General features: G+C 42.1%; 1 protein-coding gene across 2 annotated transcripts in view; it reads left to right on the top strand.

Moving 5' to 3' along the window:
* The first annotated feature begins 163 nt into the window (after positions 1-163).
* Positions 164-17,929, top strand: part of myom2b (myomesin 2b) — a 43,906-nt gene continuing 26,140 nt past the window's right edge. The window contains exons 1-15 of one of the 2 annotated variants that reach the window (XM_047362899.1): positions 164-284; positions 7,564-7,664; positions 8,667-8,724; positions 8,936-9,090; positions 9,284-9,370; positions 13,219-13,307; positions 13,874-13,924; positions 14,113-14,277; positions 14,564-14,725; positions 14,854-14,995; positions 15,194-15,393; positions 16,113-16,166; positions 16,255-16,382; positions 16,753-16,936; positions 17,038-17,212. In XM_047362899.1, coding sequence (XP_047218855.1) covers positions 7,585-7,664; positions 8,667-8,724; positions 8,936-9,090; positions 9,284-9,370; positions 13,219-13,307; positions 13,874-13,924; positions 14,113-14,277; positions 14,564-14,725; positions 14,854-14,995; positions 15,194-15,393; positions 16,113-16,166; positions 16,255-16,382; positions 16,753-16,936; positions 17,038-17,212 — 1,730 coding nt within the window. In that variant the 5' untranslated portion in view covers positions 164-284; positions 7,564-7,584. Of the gene's footprint in view, positions 285-888; positions 925-7,563; positions 7,665-8,666; positions 8,725-8,935; positions 9,091-9,283; positions 9,371-13,218; positions 13,308-13,873; positions 13,925-14,112; positions 14,278-14,563; positions 14,726-14,853; positions 14,996-15,193; positions 15,394-16,112; positions 16,167-16,254; positions 16,383-16,752; positions 16,937-17,037; positions 17,213-17,929 lie in introns of those variants that run through there. The other variant, XM_047362898.1, reaches the window with a different exon arrangement.

The raw sequence follows: 17,929 nt of genomic DNA on the forward strand, positions 1-17,929 counted from the left end.
GGTGAACTACTTAAATATCATTACTCTTTGAATAACATTCTTGCAGATGTAAAATTTAATAGTTTCTGCTAATCAAATAGCTAACTGGTTTTAGTAGCTATGTCTCGAAGGATACTAGTTATATATAGGCAGTTTTACCTCCTTATAAGGCCTTGGGGACAGGCTGGTGGGGGCCAGCTGGAGTCGGGTGGTGGTTCTCTTGGCCTTGTACAGAACTTGGTTTAGGTTGACTCCCTGTGGATTCAGGTTGATAACCGAAGTCGCTGAAAAGAAAATCTCAAGTGGTAAGAAAAACATTTTTAAAGCATGTTTCCTGCTCTTACCTCTTCTGTATTGTTAGTCTTATGACCCATCTTCATTTCAAACCCATTAGTAGCAGGTAGGATCAGCGAGACAGGATTGAAGAGAGCACAGCCAAGAGATGTTTTATGATCCTTTACTGCTGCTAATGATACTTAAAAGTGATGAATGAAAGAATATGGCTTTGCAAGTGTAAGAAATTAGTAATGGAGTACTCCTTTAAACACCTTGTCTCTCATTTATTGGACAGGTGGTTTGTTTTGGTCAGCAGAGAGGGAGAAAACATCTCTGTATTTATTGTTGTAACCCAAATTAGTCAAGTTAAACACAAACTGGACAACTATAATAGCCAACAAAAGCTGTTTATTTACTAGCTGTTAGTGTGTACTTCAAACATCTAAAATGACATAAATTTAGCTTTTTTCTTCAACAATTTCATCTTGGTTTATAGCACGTTTTTGCATCTGAATTGCATCCCATTGCTTTGTATGGTTATGGTTGAGAGTACTGGAGGTTTACAGTTACAGATGGGTTTCTTTTGGCTGTTACAGTAAAGGCTTGGCTGACAGAGCCACTAAAGTGCAGAAGTTATGGAACAAGAGCATGCCCTGCAAAGAAAGAGTAGTAAGCCAAATTTGAATTGAATTTCATGCTTCTTTTACCTTTAGGCTTAAAATATTTGCTTGCTTAACATTGGCTATGTAATACAAAAAGCTCTACTTGCTCACGAGGAATTAGTCAGACTTTCCTGGATTTTAATGGTACTACTCTGAATTACTGTTGGAAAACTGGTTTAAATGTACTGCTGTGATTGTTTTTTTTTTCTTGGCATTTGCTTAGTCTCTCTAAATTCAACAAATATTTTACCAACTTTGTTCCTGACCTTTTTTTCAGGAATTCAGGAGAGCAAAAATATGCATTTTAAAAAGTGCATTTTAACAGGAACTATTTTGCTTTTGTAGCAGCTAACATCCTGTGTTAAACTTATAGACAAAACGTTTGAAAATGATATGGTAATATTGTATGCTTGACTGGCAGATTTGGGGCATTAGAAGTAAGCTGAACTTGGGTTTAGTGATTGCAGAGATGACACTTAAGCTGCAAAGTGCATCTCAAAGGTATGGGAACAGGAATGTGTGCTTCAAATTTCTTCTGAACTTCTCTCTGGTCTCTGTGGGCTTTAAAGGGATGTAAAACAAATGCTTTGATGGTTGTCGTGAAATAATTACTCTTTAGTAAAAACAACAAGACATTGGTTGGAAAGCAAATGTTTGTCATAACCTTATGTTACTGGTCAGTGAAAACAGTATGGCATTTTTTACATCACATCTATAATTTAAAATGTTCTTTTTAACATATAATAATTCCATGGTCTTCATCCTTTTTATATCCCATTTAAACGATCTTTGAAAATTCACTTGAGCTTAGAATAAGGCTCTGCTATCATTTCACATGTCTCTAGCAGACTAACATTCTTCTTTAATAAATAATTATTATGATGCCAAAGAGCAGAGTTAATATGGTGAAATTGGAACAACAAAAATTTAAGCTAAATATTTTAGTTGACATTTGGTGCATCTTGTTCATGAACAGTGGTCCACAGTCATGCCTTTTGTTTTATTTCCTGTGTCTAAATCAAAGTGTCACTTCTACCCATTAAACAAGCTAGTACTTTTTTTTTGAGTGTGAGTTAAGATTTGCTGGATTGTTACAAAGTCGTACTCATACTCGTCATCTTCCGCTTATCCGGGACCGGGTCGCAGAGACTCAGCAGAGACGCCCAGACGTCCCTCTCCCCAGACACCTCCTCCAGCTCCTCCGGGGGGAGCCCAAGGTGTTCCAAGGCCAGCCGAGAGACATAGTCCCTCCAGCGTGTCCTGGGCCGTCCCCTGGGCCTCCTCCCGGTGGGACGTGCCTGGAACACCTCCCGAGGGAGGCGTCCAGGAGGCATCCGGTATAGATGCCCGAGCCACCTCAACTGGCTCCTCTCGATGTGGAGGAGTAGTGGCTCTACTCGGAGCCCCTCCCGGATGGCCGAGCTCCTCACCCTATCTCTAAGGGAGTGCCTGGCCACCCTATGGAGGAAGCTCATTTCCGCCGCCGCTTGTATCCAGGATCTCGTTCTTTCGGTCATGACCCAAAGTACATGGCCATACGTGAGAGTAGGAACATAGACGGACCGGTAAATTGAGAGCTTTGCTTTTCGGCTCAGCTCTCTCTTCACCACAACGGACCGGCACAGTGCCCCCATTACTGTGGCAGCCGCACCGATCCGTCTGTCGATCTCCCGCTCCATTTTTCCCTCACTCGTGAACAAGACCCCGAGATACTTAAACTCCTGCACTTGAGGCAGGAACTTCCCTCCAACCTGAAGAGGACAGGCCACCCTTTTCCGGTCGAGAACCATGATGTGGAGGAGCTGATCTTCATCCCAGCCGCTTCACACTCGGCTGCGAACCGCCACAGCGCATGCTGTAGGTCGTGGCTAGAGGGGGCCAGCAGGACCACGTCATCTGCAAAAAGAAGAGACAAAATTCACTGGTCGCCAAACCAGAGCCCCTCCAGCCCTTGGCTGCATCTAGAAATCCTGTCCATAAAAGTTATGAACAGGACCGGTGACAAAGGGCAGCCCTGCCGGAGTCCAACATGCACCGGGAACAGGTCCGACTTAGTGCCGGCAATGCGGACCAAACTCCTGCTCCGCTCGTACAGGGACCGGATGGCCCCTAGTAAAGGCCCCCCGATTCCATACTCCTGGAGCACCCCCCACAGGGCATCACGAGGGACACAGTCGAATGCCTTCTCCAGGTCCACAAAACACATGTGAACCGGTTGGGCAAACTTCCATGAACCCTCGAGCACCCTGTAGAGGGTATAGAGCTGGTCCAGTGTTCCACGGCCGGGACGAAAACCACACTGCTCCTCCTGAAGCCGAGGTTCGACTATCGGCTGGACTCTCCTCTCCAATACCCTGGCATAGGCCTTACCAGGGAGGCTGAGGAGTGTGATCCCCCTGTAGTTGGAACACACCCTCCGGTCACCCTTCTTATGAAGGGGGACCACCACCCCAGTCTGCCAGTCCAGAGGCACTGTCCCCGACCGCCACGCAATGTTGAAGAGGCGTGTCAACCATGACAGCCCAACAACATCCAGAGATTTGAGGTACTCAGGGCAGATCTCATCCACCCCCTAAGCCCTGCCACCGCAGAGCTTTTTAACCACCTCGGTGACTTCAGCCTGGGTGATGAAAGAGTCCAACCCCGAGTCCCCAGCCTCTGTTTCCACCACGGAATGCGTGATGGCAGGATTGTGGAGATCCTCGAAGTACTCCTTCCACCGCCCGATAATGCCCTCAGTCGAGGTCAGCAGCCTCCCACCCCCACTATAAACAGTGTTGGCGAAGCACTGCTTCCCCCTCCTGAGGCGCCGGACGGTTTGCCAGAATCGCTTCGAGTTCAACCGGTAGTCCTTCTCCATGGCCTCACCGAACTCCTCCCAGGCCCGAGTTTTTGCCTCTGCCACAGCCCGGGCCGCAGCACGCTTGGCCTCACGGAACCCGTCAGCCGCCTGAGGAGTCCCACAATCCAACCACAGCCGATAGGACTCCTTCTTCCACTTGACAGCATCCCTTACTGCCGGTGTCCACCACCGGGTTCTGGGATTGCCGCGCGACAGGCACCGCAGACCTTACGGCCGCAGCTACGGGCAGCAGCATCGACAATAGATGCGGAGAACATGGTCCACTCGGACTCTATGTCTCCAACATCCCCCGGGATCTGGTCAAAGCTCTCCCGGAGGTGGGAGTTGAATACATCCCTGGCCAAGGGGTCTGCCAGACGTTCCCAGCAGACGCTCACTATGCGCTTGGGCCTGCCAAGTCTGTCCAGCTTTCTCCTCCTCCAACAGATCCAACTCACCACCAGGTGGTGATTAGTGGACAGCTCAGCCCCTCTTTTCACCCGAGTGTCCATAACGTGCGGCCGAAGGTCGGATGATACGACAACAAAGTCGATTATCAACCTCCTGCCTAGGGTGTCCTGGTGCCAAGTGCACTGATGGACACCCTTATGTTTGAACATGGTGTTCATTATGGGCAATCCGTGTCTAGCACAGAAGTCCAATAACAAAACTCCACTCGGATTCAGATTGGGGAGGCCATTCCTCCCGATCACGCCTCTCCAGGTGTCACTGTCGTTTCCCACATGGGCGTTGAAGTCCCCCAGCAGAATAATGGAGTTCCTGGGGGGGGCACTATCCAGCACCCCCGACAGGGACACCAAGAAGGCCGGGTACTCCGCACTACCACTTGGCTCGTAGGCCGAGACGACAGTCCGAGACCTATCCCCAACCTGAAGGCGCAGGGATACGACCCTCTCATCCACTGGGGTAAACCCCAACACTAGACGGCTGAGCTGGGTGGCAACAAGCAAACCCACACCAGCCTGCCGCCTCTCCCCACGGGCCACTCTAGACTAGAAGAGAGTCCAACCCGTCTCAAGGAGATGGGTTCCAGAGCCCACGCTGTGCGTGGAGGTGAGCCCGACTATTTCTAGTTGATATCTCTCGACCTCTCGCACAAGCTCAGGCTCCTTCCCCCCCAGCGAGGTGACATTCCATGTCCCTAGAGCCAGCCTAAGCATCCGGGGATCGGGCCGCTGAGGTCTCCACCTTCGTCCGCCACCCAATCCTCTTTGCACCGGTCCCTCACGGTTCCCCCTGCAGGTGGTGGGCCCACTGGGGGATGGCCTCGCGTCTCTCGTTCGGGCTTGGCCCGGCCCTGTCCCGCGAGGAGCAACCCGGCCACCAGGCGCTCTCCGGCGAGTCCCGACCCCAGGCCTGGCTCCAGGGTGGGACCCCGGCTCTGCCGTACCGGGTGACATCACGTGCCTCGATATTTTTGTCCTCATGAGGGATTCTTGAACTGCTCTTTGTCTGACCCATCACCTAGAGCCTGTTTGCCATGGGACACCCTACCAGGGGCATTTAGGTCCCAGACAACATAGCCTCTAGGATCATTTGAGCACTCAAACCCCTCCACCACGTTAAGGTGGCGTTAAGGTGATGTTAAGGTGGCGGTTCAAGGAGGAGTTGTTACAATGTCCATGTGTTTAAATTCCCCAAAGGCTTTTCTATTGGTAGAGGGATAATAAATAATCTACAGGGGTTGGACAATGAAACTGAAACACCTATCATTTTAGTGTGGGAGGTTTCAAGGCTAAAGTGGACCAGCCTGATAGCCAGTCTTCATTGATTGCACATTGCACCAGTGAGAGCAGAGTGTGAAGGTTCAATTGCACACAACATTATGGGTGTTCAAAAGAGAACAAATTGTCGGTGCACGTCTTGCTGGCGCATCTGTGACCAAGACAGCAAGTCTTTGTGATGTATCAAGAGCCACGGTATCCAGGGTAATGTCAGCATACCACCAAGAAGGACGAACCACATCCAACAGGATTAACTGAGGACGCAAGAGGAAGCTGTCTGAAAGGGATGTTCGGGTGCTAACCCGGATTGTATCCAAAAAACATAAAACTACGGCTGCCCAAATCACGGCAGAATTAAACGTGCACCTCAACTCTCTTTTTTCCACCAGAACTGTCCGTCGGGAGCTCCACAGGGTCAATATACACGGCCGGGCTGCTATAGCCAAACCTTTGGTCAATCATGCCAATGCCAAACGTCGGGTCAATGGTGCTAGGAGCGCAAATCTTGGGCTGTGGACAATATGAAACATGTATTGTTCTCTGATGAGTCCACCTTCACTGTTTTCCCCACATCCGGTAGAGTTACGGTGTGGAGAAGCCCCAAAGAAGTGTACCACCCAGACTGTTGCATGCCGAGAGTGAAGCATGGGGGTGGATCAGTGATGGTTTGGGCTGCCATATCATGGCATTCCCTTGGCCCAATACTTGTGCTAGATGGGCGCGTCACTGCCAAGGACTACTGAACCATTCTTGAGGACCATGTGGATCCAATGGTTCAAACATTGTATCCTGAAGGCGGTGCCGTGTATCAGGATGACAATGCACCAATACACACAGCAAGACTGGTGAAAGATTGGTTTGATGAACATGAAAGTGAAGTTGAACATCTCCCATGGCCTGCACAGTCACCAGATCTAAATATTATTGAGCCACTTTGGGGTGTTTTGGAAAAGCGAGTCAAGAAACGTTTTCCTCCACCAGTATCACGTAGTGACCTGGCCACTATTCTGCAAGAAGAATGGATTAAAATCCCTCTGACCACTGTGCAGGACTTGTATATTTCATTCCCAAGACGAATTGACGCTGTATTGGCCACACAAGGAGGCCCTACACCATACTAATAAATTATTGTGGTCTAAAACCAGGTTTCAGTTTCATTGTCCAACCCCTGTAGCATGCATATAAATGATAAGCTTTGTCCCCTTAATGCCATCACTGTGAACTGTAAGTTTATAACCAAGGATTTGCCATTCAGCTGCTGCTGGATTGTTTTTTTTTTTTTTTAAATCAGAAATTAGGTGTAAAATAAAATATCATTTTACAATTGACATTTTTTACTCGTTCAAGATTCAAAAAGAAAAGCTAGAGAAAAATAGTCATATAGTAAAAAAAAAATGCAATTGTTTATCCATCTGTGTAATCGTACTATAGAGTTGTTGTATAGGTATAACATCAGCAATTTCAAAAAAAGGACTTTGTTAATCTAAAAGGGAAATTAAATTGAATTTAAAATAAGTTAGTTCCTGCTTGGTTTGTCCCTTCACCATTTAATGGTAATTAATCAAACAATACAAATTGTATTTAACAGTTTATTACAGCAGCTATAAGTACCGTGTGTGACAGCCATATTAGATTTTGTGATCAGGGTGTTCAGAAACCTCCAACTTTTTAAGTCAGAGTTGTGAGTTGAGTGGGCATTCTGGTTTACAGTTTGTTTGTTTTTTTTGTTTTGTCGGAAAGTCTAGATTTACACTAACAAATGAATTGCAATATTAAGCACTGCCCTGTGAGTGCATGACTTATTAAGAAAGAATTCTGAAAGCAGACCATCTTCCATACATACAAATGACTGAGACAGCTCTCTTCGAAAGACTAAAATCTGAAAATGTCCTTTTTAACATTTATCTTTTTCTGGAATTTTAGAATCTTATCAGACATCTGTTAAAGTGTGTAAAGCGCGTAGGTCTTGTATCTATGAAGCCGTCTCTTATTCTGACCCAAATCTTTTGTGCTTTGTTTCGATCTCTTGTCTCTGTATTTTTCTTTGCTCATCTAACAGGACAGTATCTACAGCACCATAATGTCAGCACGGCTGAAACGAATATACGACCACCAATACCACCACAAAGAGAGCCAATATCTGGTTAAAGAATACAGCAGGTAAAGCTTACACATGCTAACAGTTGATATTAGGCCGCGGCACTGCTTTTTGATTGAAAATTTATTATAAATAAAGCAGTAGCTTCATGAATTTACTTCAAATAAACATACTAATTCCGTTATATTTGCTGATATCTGGCCAAATATAAAAACATGGTGAAAAATAACATCTGGCAAGCTGATTCTGGATTCGACAATTATTTTCATGAAAAATTAAAAACAAATAGTTCAAAGATGCTTTTTTCTTTGCAACAATATTTTACCATGGGGATTTTTCTTCCATGTCGCAAAATATTTGATCAAAACACTACAGCAAAATCAAAAAGAAACCAGATTTACAATAAATAAACTGTCTTTATTCTACCTCTTTGCTTTCATTCTTGTCTGGTAGGGGTGGGATCCAATATCGATTTAAGAATAAAATTCTAACAGAATAATATGTACCTGCTCCTAGTGTTTTTTTAGCTGAAAGTTGACTTTAGCTTTCGGAAAACAGCAAACAGAAAGAACATCAATTTTCCTCAGCTACATACTGACTGTTTACCAAGTTATTGAATATTGCATAGATTCTGTGCCAGGATAGTATTTGTTTTGTGGGCCTTTGGAAGGAAGAAAGAAAGAAAGAAAGAAAGAAAGAAAGAAAGAAAGAAAGAAAGAAAGAAAGAAAGAAAGAAAGAAAGAAAGAAAGAAAGAAAGAAAGAAAGAAAAATAAACAAACAGACAGACAAATAAAGAAAAAGAAAAATAAACAAAAAGACAAATAAACAGACATACCACGTTAAAGCTTGTAGACCTCAGAATTGTTTACCTAAAGCTGAAAAGACAAAATTTGTTTATTTACCTTATAAAAAGTCCACTCTATATATTAAAAGGTAGGGATATATAAAAAAGAATGTTACACTGCATTACTTATGGTCGTGCATTCTCATATCCAGTGTCTTGAAGAAATTTTTTTGATTTTCCTAAAGTTATTTTGATTAGTTGAACTTTGTTTTTCTTCAGCTCCAAGGCCATTGAAGAAAGATATGAACACAAAACAAAAGCTCGCATCCAGGAAGTGGTAATGTTTATTGAATCACTTTTATTTCCGTTTTAACACAGAGAGGAAACCAACTAGGAAACCATTTAATCTCAAGTTAACTCTTTGTCTCTTTATAAATGTCAGTGCATCATAATTAGGATACAGCTTTAGTAATTAATGACAAGAGCAAGACAAATAGGTCTGTTTTCCTCAACTGTTTATTCATTGGCATCCTATTTTTCCTGTTTAGGTAAAAACGAAGTTGGGGGAAAAATATGTGCGCGAGGAGCCTATGATCAGGGGACCACAGTTCCTCGTCAGACTCAGATCCCACACTGTGTTTGAAAACACTCCCATCAAACTCTTCTGTACTGTTGAAGGCTTCCCCATGCCAGTTGTGAAATGGTGAGAAATTAAGATGTTGGTCTTAACCACTGTCATCTCATTATAATCATTATATAACATTGTCTCTTTAGTTATTCCTTAAAAATATTGTGATAGTACTTGTAATGTTCTAAAAATGTACTTAAAAATATCAACCACAAAGCTTACACATATACCCCACTGTAGCTGAGCCATCTTTTTTTCTCCCCCTTAGGTATAAAGATGGTGTTATCCTGAACGTGTCCTCAGGAAGGTACCTGGTTGAAGCCAACGGTGGCAGCCACTCTCTGGTGATCCCAAGGTACAGTAAGTTGAACAAAACAGCTGTCTGTATCAAGTAAGATTGATCATCAGGTTTTTCTGTACTGACAGGTTTATGACACATAGCATCTGGTTTATTCTGCAAATAAATAGATGTAAGTTATTTTTTATCTGTTAGTTTTGCCATTCTACATTTTGTTATATTCTATGGTTCTGCTGGTTTTGTCAGTTAGTTATTTCTATGTTTTCATATGCTTTTAAATGAAGATTATTTGACAATTACTTGACAATTACTTGACAATAACAATTTAACCAGTATACTTCTTAGATGACTGTATTGTCAAGTTTCCACTATGGGTTACTGAACATTTGTTTATCCTGAACTTAATTTCCTGTAACTTAGGATATCTGCCCAGGCTGTTTTTTGAGTACATTTCCATTGAGAGCTCTGAAAGCCAGGCCATTTCTGTAAATTACGACCCCTGATTCAGAGCCGGTTGTTACCCTGTTGGAGTGCCGCTGCAGTCTGGGGACACAGTTCTCCAACCAGAGAATCCAGAATGCAATACAAAACATGAAATCAGACTAATAAAGCATTACTCTTAGGTAGTGTGAAAATGTGTAGGCAGAAGAGCCATTAAATGAAGAGCCATTTTATACATGCTTTTGTCAGATTTGGTCCTGGTTCAGGGGTAATGCTGGTGGGTGGGAAACTATCCCAGAAAACTACCCGAGTTGCTAAATAGGATCCTTCAGTTAAAACACAATTTAGGTATCTAAAGCAGAATACGTGCAAAGCGTGAAGCTTTGAATGTTTTTTGGGGCAAAATATTTGCATCCTCTGTGATGGAACCTATGCTTTAGCATAACCATGACTGGTTTTCCCCATGCTTCCTGTTGTATGACTCTGACTGTATGCACAATGCACAACAGAGGTGGGTAGAGTAGTCCATAATTTTTCTCAAGTAAGAGTGGAATTACAAACTGGATTCCAAAAAAGTTGGGACACTAAACAAATTGTGAATAAAAACTGAATGCAATGATGTGGAGGTGCCAACATCTAATATTTTATTCAGAATAGAACACAAATCACAGATCAAACGTTTAAACTGAGGGAATGTATTATTTTAAGGGCAAAATATGTTGTTTCAAAATTACATGGCATCAACAAAACCCCAAAAAGTTGAGACATGGCCATTTTTACCACTGTGTGGCATCCCCCATTCTTCTTACAACACTCAACAGACGTCTGGGGACAGAGGAGACCAGTTTCTCAAGTTTAGAAATAGGAATGCTCTCCCATTCATGTCTAATACAGGCCTCTAACTGTTCAATCGTCTTGGGCCTTCTTTGTCGCACCTTCCTCTTTATGATGCGCCAAATGTTCTCTATAGGTGAAAGATCTGGACTGCAGGCTGGCCATTTCAGTACCCGGATCCTTCTCCTACGTAGCCATGATGTTGTGATTGCTGCAGAATGTGGTCTGGCATCATCTTGTTGAAAAATGCAGGGTCTAGATGACGCCTAGATGGGAGCATATGTTGTTCTAGAACCTGAACATAGTTCTCTGCATTAATGGTGCCTTTCCAGACATGCAAGCTGCCCATGCCACAAGCACTCATGCAACCCCATACCATCAGTGATGCAGGCTTCTGAACGGAGCGTTGATAACAACTTGGGTTATCCTTGTCCTCTCTGGTCCGGATGACATGGCGTCCCAGTGTTCCATAAAGAACTTCAAATCGTGACTCATCTGACCACAGAACAGTCTTCCATTTTGACACACACCATTTTAAAAGACCCCTGGCCCAGTGCAAACGTCGGAGCTTGTGGAGCTTGCTTAGAAATGGCTTCCTCTTTGCACTGTAGAGTTTCTGGAAGTATTCCTGAGCCCATTCTGTTATTTCCTTCACAGTGGCATTCCTGTTTGAGGTGCAGTGACGTTTAAGGGCCCGGAGATCACGAGGATCCAGTAGAGTTTTACGGCCTTGACCCTTACGCACAGCGATTGTTCCAGATGCTCTAAATTTTTTAATGATGATGTTATGCACGGTTGATGATGATAACTTGAAAGTCTTTGCTATTTTAGGCTGGATAACACCATTCTGGTATTGTTGCACTATCTTTCTGCGCAACAATGGTGGAATTGGTGATCCTCTTACCATCTTGGCTTCAGAGAGACACTGACACTCTGAGAAGTTTTTTTTATACCCAATCATGTTGTCAATTGACCTAATTAGTGTTCAGTGGTCTTCCAGCTGTTCGTTATATGCTCAATTTCCTTTTTCCAGCCACCTATTGCTACTTGTCCCAACTTTTTTGGAATTTGTTGACGCCATGTAATTTTGAAACAACATATTTTTCCCTTAAAATTTTATATATATATATATATATATTATAAATAAAGTTTGGATCCAAACCCAATGATGTGACCTTAAACAAACCATTCATGCTAGCCCCATACCTCTAGTGTGTCTGAATTAAAACAATTGTCCAGGCCAATATTAATCCACAGTGGTGAATAATTGCCAGTTTTCGCAAACATTTGGTGGCACAACCAGTCGTTTAGGGAGTAATGACTTTTTTTCTTAGGGCCCAGTTTGAATAGCTTTTTACTCCTAATAAAGCGAATCATCAATTAAAATAGGCATTTTGTAGTTTCACAGGTAATGTTTGTTAGACATTAAACCTAGTTTGACATTTAAATGTGAAACGAAGCTGAAACAGAGAAAGCTGTAAGGGTAAAAATACTTACCGAAAATAATTGCCAATTCACTTCAAAGCTCATGAATTCATAGAAATCAATTAGTTTAAAGATTGCTAGGGAAAAAGAGACATTTAAAACCTAAAATGACTCCCCTCTAAAATTCTTCAGCCATTTTGTTTTTGGCACAGTTCTCTTTTCTTTTCCTTTTTCTGCAGCTGTTCATGTATCCAACTTCTCTGACACTTTACATGTTTGTGGAAATGTGATGCTTTTTAAAGTACTTTACCAAAAGTATGTTGAAATCCATCATAAATCATTACAAAAATCTCCTTTACGATCCACAAACAATGTGAGATTAGAGGATGGAAACAGCTGAGTGTGTGGCTAGAGATAGAGCATAGCTCGCTCTCGCTCCAGCCTGTAAGCTCAGCTGTTCAACTGCTGACCTCAGTGCTACCTGACACTCCAGGATTCTTTAGGTCATTGCTTTCTGAATGGATCCCATCAAAACCTCCCACCCGCTCAGGATGATGGGATCTAATAAGACTGACAGGAAGAAAGAAACTGCTTTTTTGTAATACATAAACTGATGAAAAAAGTCAGTTGTTGTAAAAGATTGAGAGAGGGTCAGAATTTTAAAATATCCTTACTCATAAATTATGGACATCAGATTGAAGGAAGACGCAGAGAATAGGACCATAAAAACAGAGGACAGAGAGTCATACATGGGTTTCACTCAGTGAACTGATAGCTCCTCTGGAACATGCTGTAGCTTTACCTTTGTTTCAATGTTTTAAAACAGTTCTTTTTCTAAATTATCAGAGTTATGATAAGCCCTATTTCTAGCATCCCTGTCTCCAAAGCCATAAGTCCACAAGCCTTACCTCATCCACCCTCTATATGTGAAAATGTTGATCCAAGCAGAACCTTCTCTAGTGGCTGTCCTGCAGCAGATAAAATTATTTATTAATGCATCGATTGCTATTTTGTAGTAGCGTTAAAGACATAAATGATTAATGGATAGCTCTGTTCTGCTTCTTAAATCTTTGAAGTACATTCAGTGTCAATGCTTCAGATTCCATAGTTCACTGTGAATAAATGGCCCAATAGAAACCCAAGGCAACTTTGTCATGAGGATCTGTGTTGATTGGCCAACTATTTGCTTTCACTTTGTTTTACAGATGTACAACTGAAGATACAGCCCAGTTCACTGCTGTAGCCGGTAACATCCATGGACAGGCTTCTAGCCAAGCATCCGTCATTGTCAAACGTAAGTTTTTGAGGGTGGTGGGATAAGTGGGTTGGGGAAAAGTCTGTTGCAGCAGAAAATTGGCCACCTTTAAAAATTTGCAGCAAGCACCCGCCACCCCCAATGCCCTGGACAGAGTCTTATGTGTATCTTCCATGTTTTTGAAAGTCGGTTTAAGCAACAAAAGCTCCAGTGAATTTTATTTATTTTTCTATTTGTTCTTGCACCTAATTTGTTCTTTATGGTGCACCCCTTTTAGATTCAATCAGTCCCCACCAATCCCCACCACCCGCCAAATAAAACGACAGCATAATAAACCTCCCAACATTCTTTCATGGCTTTTTTGCTTTCAGTAGCCCCAATCTGGCCACTTTGTAAAATTTCTGCAGGCGTCGTTGTGACAACATTGACCTTTTTATGTGCATATTTGTTTTTAAGCATTTGAATGTATAAATGTGTATGTGTACTGTAAGTTTAACCTGTTGGCTTGCTCAGTATTTTAGTTTTCCATCTTGTCCAGAGCCAAACAGATTTTCATTAACAATGAATGAATTAATATTCACAATGTTTTTTTTGTCATTTTGTAGGATATAAGGAAGAGGATGAATCCAGCCCATATGCATGGTTACCTTTTACTGGTACGTTCTGTATTTTAAGCTTAGGTTCTGCGTAATTGCTTTCACTGTAATACTAAAATTAAGTTTCATAACAATCCTGCAAATAAAAAAAAATCTTTCTCTGTCCAAAGATTTCACTGAAACAGGCTGCTTAAAAAGGTTTGTCTTTGCCTCATTGTATGCATTATCATGTTTTAATTTTCTCCCAGCCGCTATGCTTCCCAAGATCCATTACACAAAAATCAACATAACCTTTGTGGAGAAGTTTGGCCCAGTGTTTGCGACTGAGGGAGAATCAGCCACTCTGTCCGCCACCATGACCCTGGACCCCAACCTGGCCAACCTACAGCCCGAGGCACAGTGGTACAGAGATGGTAATTCTCACGATTCTGCATTTTATGACAAATGATGTGCTGTGTTTAGTGTTATTATGTATTAATATGAGCCAGTCTACATGCAGCTATTGTACAGTAGCGGAAAGCAAGAAAATTGAACAATAACAGTTTTTTTTTAATATTATTTTGGACACAAGTAGCTTCCTCCAATTCATGCAAAGTGTAATGTTACAGATGTGTACGTTTACAAAATTACTATATTCAAGTCAAATATTTTGGACAGATGGGGGCCATATATTAACATATGAATTGGTTTTGCTTTCAGACACTCGTCTGTTTGACTCCAAATGGGTGAAGATTGAAACAGGCAGAGGGTACACCACCTTAACTCTTCCAAACCTCTTCAAAGACGATGAAGGCCTTTACACACTTCGGATGGTCACTAAGGGAGGCACCGCAGAGCATAGTGCCTTTGTCTCAGTCGCTGGTAGGATGGATGATCAGAAAGGCCAAGAGACAATATTATTAAATAAATGATCAAGCCATTTTGTATTATTACATTTTAGCAGACACCTTATTTGAACAAAGCCCCTTCTCCTATTCTTGTCTAATTAGATGGTCCTCCCCCTGTTCCCAGTGCACCTGGGGCTCCAATGGACATCAAAATCCACGATGCCAACAGAGATTATGTCATTGTTTCCTGGAAGCCTCCAAATACCACTACAGAGGGTCCAATCATTGGATACTTTGTGGACAAGTAGGATTTTGGTTTAAAGCATACACATCACATTTGCCGCTGCCATGTTTTGGGGTTGTTTTACACCTTTCTTCTTTTTAATTTCAACTTTGCCATAATATGATGACATAAGTAGAAGTATAAGAACCACTAAAAGCTGAAATACTTCAATGAAGCTAATCTAACTCCTCTGCCTTTTCTTCTTTTTCAAATTCTCAGATGTGAGGTTGGAACTGAAAACTGGACCCAGTGCAACGATCACCCCATCAAGATCTGTAAATACCCAGTGTCTGGTCTGTTTGAGGGGCACTCCTACTACTTCAGAGTCCGAGCCGTCAACTCCCGCGGAATCAGTAAACCTTCCCGCATGTCTGATCCTATCGCTGCTCTGGACCCCACTGAGTTTGAAAGGCTCCATGGTGGGTGTTATCTGCAGAGAAAATGCCATCCATTCATTTTGCTGCTTTAAAGACTCCACAGGTGTACTTTATAGTTTTTTCTGTAGGCCACTGTAATAAGACTAAGCTAAAAATCTGTTTTCTGACCTTAATTTCACTACCAGTCAAATGTTTGGACACACCTTATGCTCAATGGTTTGTCTTTATTTTTATTCCTACCTCCGGGAACTCTTTCTGATTTAAAACCATTTCAGGTGACCAGCCCATGAAAAGAGAATGCAAATAGTCTGCAAAGCAGTAATCAAAGAAGGGGGGGGGGGGGGGGGGGGGGGGGGGTATTTTGATAAAATCTAAAAGATATTTTGAGTTATTTTACCCAATTTCTTGTTTGCTACATAATTTCTAAATACTTATGCTTCACAGTTGTGATGTCTTCACTATGTACCTACAACAAAAGTAATAAAAATAAGGAAAAGCCACTGAATAACAATGGTATGTCCAAGCTTCTGACTGGTAGTGTACATTTTTTGCCACTTCAGAAAACAAATGTATCTATTGAGGGTAATGAAGGTATTACTTACTTAAGCCGCTTTAAAGGATATTCTGTTTTTCTGTACCTGCTTGAACGATCTGTTGCTAATTTGCCAGTAACTTACTCTGTTTATTATGGGATGTCCATGAGAAAACATTAGGGTAACTCTCAAAACTAATATGTATCTTTGTATCTATGCATCTTTCAGCCAAAAAGCTTGGAGGAAAACTGGATGTTGTGTCTTACCATGATGAAGAGGAAGGTGAAAGTTCATTTAAACTGTACATATCCTTTACATTTTTTATATTGGGCTGACATTTATACACATATTTGTTTGTGTTTTTTTGAAGCTGAGGGAAAGCCCGCAGGTGCTCCATCTGGAGTTTATGCTTCCGAGACGGACAGGACATATGTAGTTTTGAGCTGGAAAGCCCCAGCATATTTTGGCAAGGCCCCCATGTGGTACTACATTGAAAAGGTAACACTTAGTTTTGTAGTTTGAACAGTTACTTTAGTACTACTGACAGGTTAGGCAAACATTACAGCAAGTCAGGCTGCATTTATTATGTAGGGAAAAATTAGCTCTATAGGAGAGATAATTGAATGTTCCTCCTCTTGCATAATTGATTTTCAATTAAAGGGATGACAACCTTTATGAGGTTAAAATAACAAAGAAGACAGGTTCTGAGAATTTTAATGGAAAACAAAAGCAAAAATGGGCAGAGGGAAGGATTTTAAAAATAGTTATTTTAACAATGGTTAATTTTTATCAACATTTCTTTTAGTTGCTTTTGATGGAAAAATTCTATTTCATCTTCTGGAAACATTTACTTTTTGGGTCTTTACAGGCCATGGCCAACACCGAAGCATGGCAGCGTGTTAATACTAAGGTTCCTATCCGATCTCCACGTTATGCAGTCTTTGACCTGGCTGAGGGCAAACAATATAAGTTCAGAGTGTTGTCCGCCAACATGTATGGAACCAGCGAGCCATCTGAGCCAACCGGTCTTATTGAAACTCTGGAACTTAAAGGTTTTTATTAGTTATTTTCCTTTTACTTATACATAGTAAATATTTATTTTTTATGATTTGTTTGGGGTTTTGCTTATCTTTTGTGGTTGTTTTTTTTTAAGGTGTCCCATCAGCTCCTGGTCAGGTGATTGCAACAAGGGAAACGGATACCTCTGTCCTCATCCAGTGGGCTCCTCCGAAGGAACCCAACAATCTGATTGGCTATTACATTGATCAGTGTGTGAAGGGGTCCAAAGACTGGACTTCAGCCAATCACAAACCTCACAAAAACACCAAGTATGTTTTAAACCAACTGCAAACAGTCCATTATGCTGTGTTGCACTTATTAGTGATTGTAAATGTAACATAAAGTACAGACCAAACGTTTGGACACACCTTCTCATTCAAAGAGTTTTCATGACTATGAATATTGTAGCTTCACACTCAAGGCATCAAAACTATGAATTAACACATGTGGAATTATATACTGAACAAAAAAGTGTGAAACAACTGAAAATATGTCTTATATTCTAGGTTCTTCAAAGTAGCCACCTTTTGCTTTGATTACTGCTCCGCACACTCTTGGCATTCTGTTGATGAGCTTCAAGAGGTAGTCACCTGAAATGGTTTTCACTTCACATGTGTGCCCTGTCAAGTTTAATAAGTGGGATTTCAAGCCTTATAAATGGAGTTGGGACCATCAGTTGTGTTGCGCAGGAGGTGGATACAGTACACAGCTGATAGTCCTACTGAATAGACTGTTAGAATTTGTATTATGGCAAGAAAAAAGCAGCTAAGTAAAGAAAAACGAGTGGCCATCATTACTTTAAGAAATGAAGGTCAGTCAGTTCGAACAATTGGGAACACTTTGAAAGTGTCCCCAAGTGCAGTCGCAAAAACCATCAAGCGCTACAAAGAAACTGGCTCACATGAGGACCGCCCCAGGAAAGGAAGATCAAGAGTCACCTCTGCTGCGGACGATAAGTTCATCCGAGTCACCAGCCCCAGAAATCG

The sequence above is a fragment of the Girardinichthys multiradiatus genome, chromosome 4 (genome assembly GCF_021462225.1).
Source record: "Girardinichthys multiradiatus isolate DD_20200921_A chromosome 4, DD_fGirMul_XY1, whole genome shotgun sequence".
Taxonomy (NCBI): domain Eukaryota; kingdom Metazoa; phylum Chordata; class Actinopteri; order Cyprinodontiformes; family Goodeidae; genus Girardinichthys; species Girardinichthys multiradiatus.